Raw genomic sequence first — 10,656 nt, forward strand, 5'->3', positions numbered from 1 at the left:
ATTATGAAATTCTAGAATTAAAAGTAGGAGTGATCGGTTCCCAATCTGGTCCCACCTAAGAACCGAAATCAAACTAGGAGGACCGGTTCCCAGTATCTGAAATCGGAAATCGAACTGGTTCTCAGGCGGTTCAACGGAACCGATGGACGTCGAGCTGGAGAGGATGAACTGTTGAAGGGGTTGTTGGAGTACTGCAACCTGTCAACGAGGAGAAAAGGGGTTGGAATCGGTTCACTTGATATCAACTTTGGTCTACATGCCACCAAACCTGGGCGTGCAACTTCGGAAGGAGGTACAGAGGAACAAAGTTAGATACTATGCCAGACGCGCCTGAGGAACTTTGGGTTTGGTTCATTTCTCTCAAAACCCAACATGGTGCAATGCATCGGGGATATCATATATGTAACAGTTGCCCCTAAAAAAGAGATAAAATCAGCCCACATTCTGACTTGTATGGCACATTTACAAGGTGTGAGCGAGCATGCTAGCTAGATCAAGCTCCCAAATGAACAGACAACCTCCTATTATTGCAATACATCTCATTTTTGTTATACATGAGAGTTTTATTCACTTACAGTAACATAAACCTAATTTTCCCCAAGATGTTACAAATACAAAACCAGATAGAAATACAAAAGCAAAGGAATAACAGGTGAAGTACTAGCACTCTAGTGACCACCTGCTTCCATTTGGATCTCCTCCAAGAATGCCTTGAGATTCCTATTCGATGACCCACCTTCTTTGGCAGCTTCTCTTGCCAGTCCCTTCCACTTCCTGGCATTCCTTCTGATTTCCTCTCCCTTTTCTCCGTCTCCCACCACCAATTCCAAGCACCTCTTGATCTCATCTCCTTCCACGATGCCTCTCTCGTTCGCGTTCACCCTCACCCCAACCTTCCATTCATTCTCAACCAGCATGGCATTGGTTTGCTGGTCATTCCACTGTGGGAATGCCACCATTGGGACCCCACAAGCCAAGCTCTCGAAGGTTGAGTTCCAACCACTGTGAGTCACAAAGCAGCCTACTGAAGCATGGGATAGCACCTCCACTTGAGAGCACCATGGCACTATCATTCCCTTTTGCTCTAATTCCTCCATGCAGCTCAATTGATCTTCCTCTCCCTCTCCTTCCTCTTCTTTGTCCTTCCTAATCACCCACAAGAATGGATGGCCGGTGCCTAGTAACCCCCGCGCCATCTCTTCCTTTTGTTCCTTGGACAGCACGGAGATGCTTCCGAATGATACATAAATCACCGAACCTTTGGGCTTAGTGTCTAGCCACTGGATGTAGTCTTTCGAACCCTGGAAGAGATCGCCTCCGAAGGATTTGTCCAGGGGATCTTGTCCATCCAAGAACGCGGAAGGAATTAGCGGACCGATCCCGAACATTGTAATGTCGCCAATGGCTTTTAATGCTTCGGGCTCTAGCGCATCGAAAGTGTTCACAAGTACTCTTGGATTCTTCTCTTCCTCGAATACTTTAAACTGCACTCGCATTAGGGGCAGACTAAAAGCATATTGGTTTTCTGGTGTGAAGAATGTGGGGACGTCTCGGCAAGTTAGCAGCGGCAATCCCGGTAAGTGGAGTGATGCCGAAGGATCGTCCTTACCTAGGTTTCTGATAATATCACCATAACCATTGAAATAGTAGTAATATATATCAAGAAGGGCTGCAGGTTGAGCCCAAATGAGTGTTGAGGGGATTTGAAGAGAATGAGCCACCTGAGCAACCCAAGGAATGACCGTGGTATAAAATATGCACGCGAATTTGCGGCCTTCGCTGAGGCTAGTAACGACAAGGTCTCTTAGAGTTTCCGAACCCAGTCGCTCTATGTCGGCCATGTACTGCTCGAAGTCAATCCCAGGCCTGAGCCCCTCCTCGGAGCCGTCGGAGAAGGAGGCAAAGGACAAACCTTCAGGGGGGTCAGACTTAGCCATGCGGCGGTAAGCCGACGAGGCGGTGGCAAAGGTGACACGAGCGCCCGCGTTTAGAAGACGCTTGGCAAATTGGAGGGCCGGGTTGATGAGGCCTTGGCCTGGGAATGCTACTACAAGATAATTGAGGGGAGCCATGGTTTAGGGGTAATGGTATAAACTTGTTTTCTTCTCTCTCTTTCTTTTTGAGCTTTTGGTGCAAGAACAGAGCGTTCCTTGCTCCTTATATATACTTACTGGGATTTGAGGGGATGGCATAGACGATGACGAAAAAGAGAAAGCAGCTGTTGAATGTTATTACGCATATGCATGTTTTAAGTGATAAAGTACTATTTGATTTTGAACTCTTTGTGGTTCCACTAAATTATTGAGGTTGAGCATCAATATTCTCAAGGCTAGAAGAAGCGAAAATCATGAAGGCTTCTCTGCTTATCATCTTGGATAAGTCGTAGATAATTCAAAATATAATGAATGATGGATTCGCCTACCTTTTCTTAATATTTTCATAATTAGTGATAAACTTGTCTTAATATATTATCTAGCCCTCTCTCTCTCTCTCCCACGTTTCGTTACTTGGTCAGATTGAAGTGTTTTACTGCACTTTGGCTTTCTTTGTCCTTTGCTCAAGTTATGACAAAATCATGGGCGGGCTTCAAAACCTACCAGTCCACTGCATCGTCGCATACACAGACCAATGTGAGGGGAACCATGGTTAAGGGCTGATGCTATACTTTTTTTCTTTTCTCCCTTTCTTTTTGAGTTTCTTGTGCAAGAATTATAGTGTTCCTTGCTCCTTATATATGTACTTACTGGGATTTGAGGGGCTTGCCTATATGATGACGAAAAAGAGAAGGTAGCTGCTGAATTTTAGTACGCATATGCATGTTTTAAGTGACAAAGTATTATTTGTTTTGCCCATCAACAAAGAGGATTGTTTGAATTGGTATTCTCTGGGGTTCGTCAAAGATGTTGAGGTCGAGCTTCATTATTCTCAGGGCAAGAAGAAGAAGCCAAAACAATGACAATGATATGTACTTCTGCTTCTCAACTTGGATAATTCACAGATAATTTAAAATATCATAAATTTCGGATTGGGTTATCTTTCCTTACTGTTTTTCATCATTACATAAGCTCCGTCTCTCCGTCTCTCGTCAGACCGAAGTGTTTCATTTCATTTTTGGCTTTCTCTGTCCTTGCACGGTCGTGTACCGTGACGCAATCATGGGGTTTTCAAAACCTACCGGTCCACTGTATACAAATATAATTGTGCAGACTCAAAAGAGTTTTTGCTTGCCGCAAGAATTGAAACTAATCTATTCCTCCATAAAGAAGAACAACTAAGCCCCAACGCGTAGTCATATAATAGTACCATAGTCACAAACGCATCTCGGAATTTACACAATTACGAAATTGACAGGATCATTTTGGATGAAGAACTTGGAATTAGAAGATGATCATGAGGAGGAAGAGCGAAAGAAAGAGGAGGAAGTATTGTTGATGTTAGAGAGAGATGACTACTACGAAGAAGGCGATGATAATGATGATTGGGTAATGCAAGTTGATGATTGATTGATCCATAAGATCGGGAGGTCTCTACACACCTTTCGATCAGTTCTAGGTTTTTTTTTATTGGCCAGTAGCATTTTCACTAATTTCTCCTCGTGAATGCTTACATCATCCAAAATTATACAGAGCATCATTTGTTTGATCTTTTTCTTGGCATTGCACAATTAGCTCAACAATGTTTTCCATATCATGTTTTTAATCAGTACCCGCAACATGTGGCTAAGGTTTTATATGGAATATTATCTTTTTGTATTTAATTCCACAACCAAATGTTTTCTATATATATATATATATGGGTTGTGTCCACCAAAGAGAGAGCTAGATATCGGCTCAAGAATAATGCAACAGTTGAAACTTTGAAAATGACTTGCGCATTCAAAATATACCTTACATCATTTTAAGCAGTAACTATCACGCTACTGAAATATCCGTGTTCCGCATGAAGCTTAGATTCAAGAATAATGCACAACATGAGCGACACAACATTACCAGAAATAAATAAATGAAAAGGAAAGGAGGAAATTGGCTTGGACAGCATTAACTATTCCGAGATGCCGATTGCCGAGGCGGATCGGTGGCAACATCAAATCCAGGAGGTATGAAAACAACATCATCCCATGTTGAATTAGAATTTTCCTGCAATCACTCCCCATGTTACTTATTCCATCCATTTGAACAACCAAAAGAGGACCAGCAATAGTGATATCACGATCGCAACTGCTGGCATATGTTGAGAAAAACTAACTCGATAATGATCTTATACACTCTTTTATCAAGCAAAATCAGGAGAAATAAAAGTAAGGCCAGTTTTACTCACCTTCATTCCTTTTATGATTTCCTCAAGGACTGCAACCTACATGGCCAAGCCCAGGAAAAGAGAATTGCTCAACCAGGAGGAACGCCTCGTCATATGTCCAAGAAGTAAAAAATTGATGCAAAGATCGTACCTGAATGTCACCTTGTCTAAATGCGGGATTTAACCTATTTTGTTGGCGAGAAGCTCTGAATAATGAATTTTCCAGGTCCTCCTAGAGAAAACACAAATGAGAAAAACTCTGAACTACAAATAATAAAACTATGAAGGTGCAAACTACAATTTTCTTGAAGAACTGACCTTTCTGAAGAATACTGGACGATAGCTTTGGCTCTGGCTCCTTAGTATCAAGCTTCTGGACTGCATCAACAATGATCAGTGAGTATAAAAGGCATCATACTTGAAATCCACAAAATTGATTGAAGACAAATTCATATCAGCAACAGAACAAAACAATCCCATCGCCCATAATAAACATGACACCTACCCAATTCACACTAATTCACATGACATACAACTAGTTGGAATCAAGAAGAGAAAAGAAAACAATACGAAGCTGCGGAGGAATCTGTGAGTTGTTAACTAGTGCGATGCTAAACTTTCAGACTATACTCAGTTTTCAATCAATCCCTTCTTATACACCATATTTTCGACCAACCCATTACACAATTAATTTAGTTCAAGCGAAACTCATATCCTCATTTAAATAAATTTAACATAGAATACTTGAACCCCCATCCAAACTACCAATCCAACTACTTGATAGTTGCAACAAGACCATGAGAGTTCCAAGAACATCATGACACAGACTTTGGTTAGGCTAAAAGGTAATTACAAGAAAGGGAATTTGAGCATGCAATTATAAACTCTAAGATTCTAACTCAGATCAGCCACAAATGTGGATAGCGATATTGCATATTATTTTCAATCCTGTCAAGCAATTGCTTCATTAGCAACTGTTTCCTATAAGTAATCCCTGACTCTCACAGATCTGCCTTAATCAAATCCAGAAAAGTGTTAGCCGGCAGCAGTTGCACACTTTTAGAAATATTCCCATTGTTCAAATTGTTTCCAGTGCCCTTTGCAATTCTTCATCGACAGTCTTCTGAAGAGTGCAACGGAGCTCTGTAGATGAAGAAAAGTTAGCAAGTACCTGGAAAACTGGAACCCCTGGGAAGGCCTCGTCAGACAAGTCGTTCATTTGCCTCACCTGCAAATGTCTAATTAACCCTTTCCAAGAAGAGACAATAACAGAGTTCAGCAAGTAATGCACCGTGTATGCCAACTCTAACAAAATAACTGCTGTTGCACCAATCCCAGTAGATCTAATTTTACCTGTGAAACAGAATCCTTCTCTCTTGACCATTACTACGGTTTGTTCTACAACTATCTACATTAGTCATGCAAGTGCAAGGTAGATATCTTCCTCGAAAAGGACTGTAAATTAGAGTAAATGGGCAAAGATGGCAATTTAAACAGCCTCCTTCTAATACTACAGCAACTACTCCAAGCCTCTGAACTGCCCTCCACATTTCCAAGACAGTGAGGCTCAAAAGTCAGTGTGATTGTCTTCTAAAAACCGAGGGTCCAACATTCGAGAAACATGTTTACATCAAAACCATCAACGCTATCCAGCAGAATCACAATCATCGCTGAATGGTTGGTTATGCCTTTCAGATCATGCAATGTACTCAGTACCTTCACCATTTATCATTCCAACCGAGAAGACGAAGATCCTTGAGTCACAAGTCAACAGGATGCTTAAGTTGACAAGCTATTGCAATTCCGAAGAACAAATTCAAATTCCAAACCCGCTGATCCATTCAAATCCAGAAGAAATATATATCCACAAAAGTCGCCCATCACAGCCAAGAGATAAAGCCTGAGATGTGTCACCTCAAAACAGTAACTTCTCTCACCACAATATCAACCGAACTTAGCTCTATAAACAAGGAAAGCCCATCCCAACGCATCACATTTCAACCATAACATTGTTTGTGCAGGGAATCTACTTACTTTGATAGCGTTTTTAATCTGAGAAAGCTCTGGAATCAGCCTAAACGCAACACCATCGACCTTGAGTTGAAACACCTGCGAAATCAAATCATCCAGTAAACTTCCCACTGTCTTCTCAATAAACACGTAACCATTAGATGATGATACATTAAAATCACAATCCAAGAAAGGGCAATTTAAAAGCTACCACCTTGTTCAAAGCAACAGGCACGACTCTAGACCCGCTCCTCATCCCGGGATCCATGCTCTTCATCTGCTCAAGAAGTGCCTCGGCATCCTCTTCCTTGAAACAGAACAACCCCAAGGCCTTCCTCGTCGAAACGCCCGAGACCAACACGAACTCCTCGGAGGAATTGCTCAGCGCGTACACCGGCACGCCCGCCAGCCGCTCCTGAATCTCCTCCACAGACATTGGCCGGCGCGACTTAGGGCTAACCGAAGCCAATTGGGCGTTGCCAACATCCGCCACCCGCGCGAAAACCGGGCTCTTCGCCCCGGCGGGAGAGGCAACGAGCTTGAAATTCGAAATTCCGGAATCGAGCGCGTGCCTCGTCTGGTTTTGGAGGTCGCAGAGCGAGGACTGAAGATTGGACGCGAGGGAATCCGGGAGGCGAGAGAGGTTGCGGAGGAGAGAGGAGCAGTGGCCGTGGACGGCGGTGAAAGCTTGCTGGAGGTTGAATTCGTTGGGGGGTCGTCCGATTGGGGAGGAGGCCTTAGGATTGGTGGAGACGGAGCTCAAGTTCATGGCTGCTTCTGCGCAATGTACCGTTTTCGCGGAAAGACGACGAGAAGTTCGGAGAGGTTCGAAGGGTTTGAAGAAGACGAAGAAGATACGAGAACGGAGAGACGAAAGAGGGTTTTGGGGTTTTTGTCGGGGCAAATAATTAATTACGCAGAATTCATCTTTCAGGTCTCCAACTATATCGAATATACAATTGAGTCCATAAAATTTATAGTTTTTTTCAGTTGAGACCTTTAAATTTACGCGATTTGTACCAAACCCATTTTACGGTTAACCTCTTGATCGCCACATACCAAAAGTATTTCAAAATCCTTATTTGAAGATTTGAAGATTACCTCTTGTCATTATTAGAAAGTGAGGATACAATATGTTCTCTCGATCCGTAAAATTTTCCTAATTATTCTAAACATTTATGGTATCGCTTTTATCTAGATTAGGAATTTTGATAATACCATTTATGTGCATTTGGTATTGTAGGTATGTTTTGGTTTCTTTACTCGCGAATTTCTTGGCTTCATTTGGTACCAAAGCGAGTCGCGGATTTACACAGACATTGAGATGGAGGCGATGCACGCCAGATTTCAACAACTCCAAGGAGGGATGCGGCATGTTAATCGGTGTTAAAGAGCACGGTGCTAGCCCCAGTGCCAATGAAGATAGCGGAAGTTTTAATGTATATTGTGATATGGATTCTTCAAGCAACTCTAGCAAGCAATGTTCCAAAGAAGATGGGAGAGATGGAGAATCTCCATCTACCAATGTAGGACAATGCTGCAGAGAAAGAAGAACTCATTCCGATCGAGATCTTGGTGTTACCGTGCAGATTAATCCTGATTTTGAAGGGCGAACGATTGGCTCCATGCAGCTGAATGTAAAAATTGTTCAAAAAGTTCTAAATCTATTGTTCGACAGCTAATTTAGCCCTAAACATTTTGACGATTTGCCAATTTAGTCCTAAATCTTTTGATGATTTACAAATTTAGTCCTTCCGGCCAATGATCCAAATAATAGTTTTAGAATTAAATTGGCAAATTTTCAAAATATTTAAGATTAAATTTATACAATTAAAAAATTTAGGACCACATTGGCATATTGTCAGAAAGTTTATGACTAAGTTGGCACAATTAAAAGGTTTAAGATTTTTTGGACAACTATCCCTAGGTGAATGTGCCCTCGAGTTGGAAGAAGTGCATAGATGATAGGAGATTCAGATTACTTGCTACCGAGTTGAAGAAAGTACGCAAGCAAGATGAGAGTTTGGGAGAAGCTTCCAAAAGAGAGTTTGAAGCAAAAGCTTCTGCCCGAGCATTATCGCCAAGACAAGTCTCTTGAAACTTCACGATCTTCATCAACATGGATGACCGCGGAAGAATACACCATGGAGTTTGATAACATCTTCAAATCCACAATTGAGCGACCGTCTATGTTTCTATGTTATCTCCCAACCTTACCGGACGTTGAATTATGTTATCTTGTTCCTTCATCTTGATACATATTATTGTGGAAGTATGAATTTTTCATGTACATGTCAATTTCGAGGCAAGATGAATGTCATCTTGAAAGTGGATGACCAATTGTGTTGACACCAAGATTGGGCAACCAGGCCTGTTCAATCTAGAAATCGAATCAAACCGGTCTTACCCCGCCGGTTCCAAGTAGATTCCACAGGGATTAGTTTGGTTCTTAGGTAAAAATTTTGGAAACCGGCCTTCAACCAGTTGAACTACTTAGGTAGAATTGGTTTTATACTGGTTGTGATCACGTGGTTGCAAGGTAAAAATTTGCTAAATAGCTGACCAATTGAGAATGACGATTATGGTATACTTTATATGTGCTGAACAGAGTTTGAAAGATCAATGAGAAGACACTTGTAGGCTTTTGTCTAAGAGATCAGAGAAAATATTCAGTGGTTACGTAGTACCACGTCATAAGCTGACATGGCAAGCATTCACATACCAAAATCCACTCGCAAATTGGCACATTTCCATGAAGTGGCAAGCAAATAAAAAAACGTCAAAAATCCACTTGAGTAGCCTCTCTCTCTCTCTCTCGTCATGGCCGAGCCACCACTTTGTTGTTGCTCACGGTTACGCTAATCCGTTGACAGACTGGGAGGTCTATGGCCGAGCCACCCCTCTATCATCAGTTCATCACCACTGCTCACAATCAAAGCTAACCCCTTCATAGTAGCTCGCGGCCATGCTCGTCCTTCGCCACATCTAGAGCCATGGTCCATGCCCGAGCCACTCTCTCGTCATGGCCGAGCCACCACTTTGTTGTTGCTCACGGTGACGCTAATCCGTTGACAGATTGGGAGGTCTATGGCTGAGCCACCCCTCTATCATCACCACTGCTCACAATCAAAGCTAACCCCTTCATCGTAGCTCGCGGCCATGCTCGTCCTTCGCCACATCTAGAGCCATGGTCCATGCCCGAGCCATTTTGGGGAACTTAGTGAACGAATTGGAAGAAATTATATCAAACTTTGAAACTGAATTCACTTTTTTTAAGGAATTATTTGTACTACGACGTTGCTAATATTTACCGGCAAAAATCCTTCAGGATACAACAAAGTCGTGGAATGAGAATTTCCAAAAACTCTCAATGGGAAACAATTGAAAAAGATGGTTGTATTACTCTTTTGGAAAGAAAGTTGTTTGTGAGTGAATATTGAATAGAATCGTTGAATATATGACAGCCAAAACCTTGGTGAACAAACATCTTATTCTGAAAAGAACACAACTTTTCATGTCCGAAAGATTACAACTCTTCATGTCTTAAAACTATAAATTCGGACACAATTCTTTAGGGAGAAAAACACCGTAAATACCAAAAGTTGTGTACGGCGCTCACTTTAGTATCAAAATTCTATGTCGGATCATTTAAATGCCAAATCGAAGAAAAAAATGATCACTTAAGTGCATCCGACGAGATATTCCGGCCAAAATTAATACGTGGCATTTATAATTAAATTTTTAATATAAAGTTACATTATTTTAAAAAATGAAGCCCACATGGACTTTGTAACTTTAAAAAACTAAAATAAAGTAAAAAAATTATATTTAAAAATTGCTAAAAACTATTTTTTTTAAATACAAATTTTATTTAGATTAAATTTAAAAACAAGGTTAAAAATTTAACGAAAAAATTAAAAAGGGAGGAAATTAAAAAAATTTAAAAAATTTAAAAAGCTAATAAAAAATTTTCTCCGTTGGTCCCCCCTTTTTAAATTTTTTAAATTTTCGTTAAAATTTTAAGGCTATTTTTAAATTTAATTTAAATTTTTTAAAATCTTTTTTAAAATTAAGGGAATGATTCAATTGCACCAATTTAACAAATTTTAGGACTTAAATGCATTTTTTTTTGTAATTTTTAGGACTCTAATTGTACTTTCGTGAGAAGTTTTAAGACTTTTAGTACGGGTCTTTTTTTTTTTTTGGAATTTTTAGCTTTTTATTTTCTTAATCTAATTAAGTTTGTATTTTTATTTTATTTTTTCAACTTTTATTTTTTTTTATCGCTATTGGGCCTCCGGCGAGCCATGTCGCCTTCAAATATTAATAATAAAAAATGCCACATCAGAT

The 10,656-nt window shown here is 40.6% G+C and overlaps 2 protein-coding genes across 2 annotated transcripts; both read right to left on the bottom strand.

Annotated features, from left to right (window-relative positions):
- Positions 1 to 498: 498 nt before the first annotated feature.
- LOC115743303 (phloretin 4'-O-glucosyltransferase-like) lies at positions 499 to 2,206 on the bottom strand. The gene has a single exon (XM_030678026.2). It carries the CDS (start codon positions 2,070 to 2,072, stop codon positions 669 to 671), a length of 1,404 nt encoding a protein of 467 aa, XP_030533886.1. The 5' UTR covers positions 2,073 to 2,206; the 3' UTR covers positions 499 to 668.
- A 1,640-nt stretch (positions 2,207 to 3,846) lies between these two features.
- On the bottom strand, positions 3,847 to 7,187 carry LOC115743305 (protein TIC 22-like, chloroplastic). Its single transcript, XM_030678029.2, has 7 exons — positions 6,521 to 7,187; positions 6,331 to 6,405; positions 5,468 to 5,524; positions 4,615 to 4,674; positions 4,448 to 4,528; positions 4,318 to 4,353; positions 3,847 to 4,136 (listed from the first exon to the last, which is right to left on the bottom strand). Exons 1-7 carry the CDS (start codon positions 7,073 to 7,075, stop codon positions 4,038 to 4,040), a joined length of 963 nt encoding a protein of 320 aa, XP_030533889.1. The 5' UTR covers positions 7,076 to 7,187; the 3' UTR covers positions 3,847 to 4,037.
- Positions 7,188 to 10,656: the final 3,469 nt, after the last annotated feature.

The sequence above is a fragment of the Rhodamnia argentea genome, chromosome 1, assembly GCF_020921035.1.
Source record: "Rhodamnia argentea isolate NSW1041297 chromosome 1, ASM2092103v1, whole genome shotgun sequence".
In the NCBI taxonomy this organism is placed as follows: Eukaryota; Viridiplantae; Streptophyta; class Magnoliopsida; order Myrtales; family Myrtaceae; genus Rhodamnia; species Rhodamnia argentea.

Coding starts and splice junctions, on each gene's coding strand:
- LOC115743303 (XM_030678026.2), bottom strand. CDS start 2,072: ATGGCTCCCCTCAATTATCTTGTAGTAGCATTCCCAGGCCAAGGCCTC.
- LOC115743305 (XM_030678029.2), bottom strand. CDS start 7,075: ATGAACTTGAGCTCCGTCTCCACCAATCCTAAGGCCTCCTCCCCAATC. Junction 4,529..4,614: donor GTCCAGTATTCTTCAGAAAG/GTCAGTTCTTCA, acceptor TGTTTTCTCTAG/GAGGACCTGGAAAATTCATT. Junction 4,137..4,317: donor AAATCATAAAAGGAATGAAG/GTGAGTAAAACT, acceptor GAGTGATTGCAG/GAAAATTCTAATTCAACATG.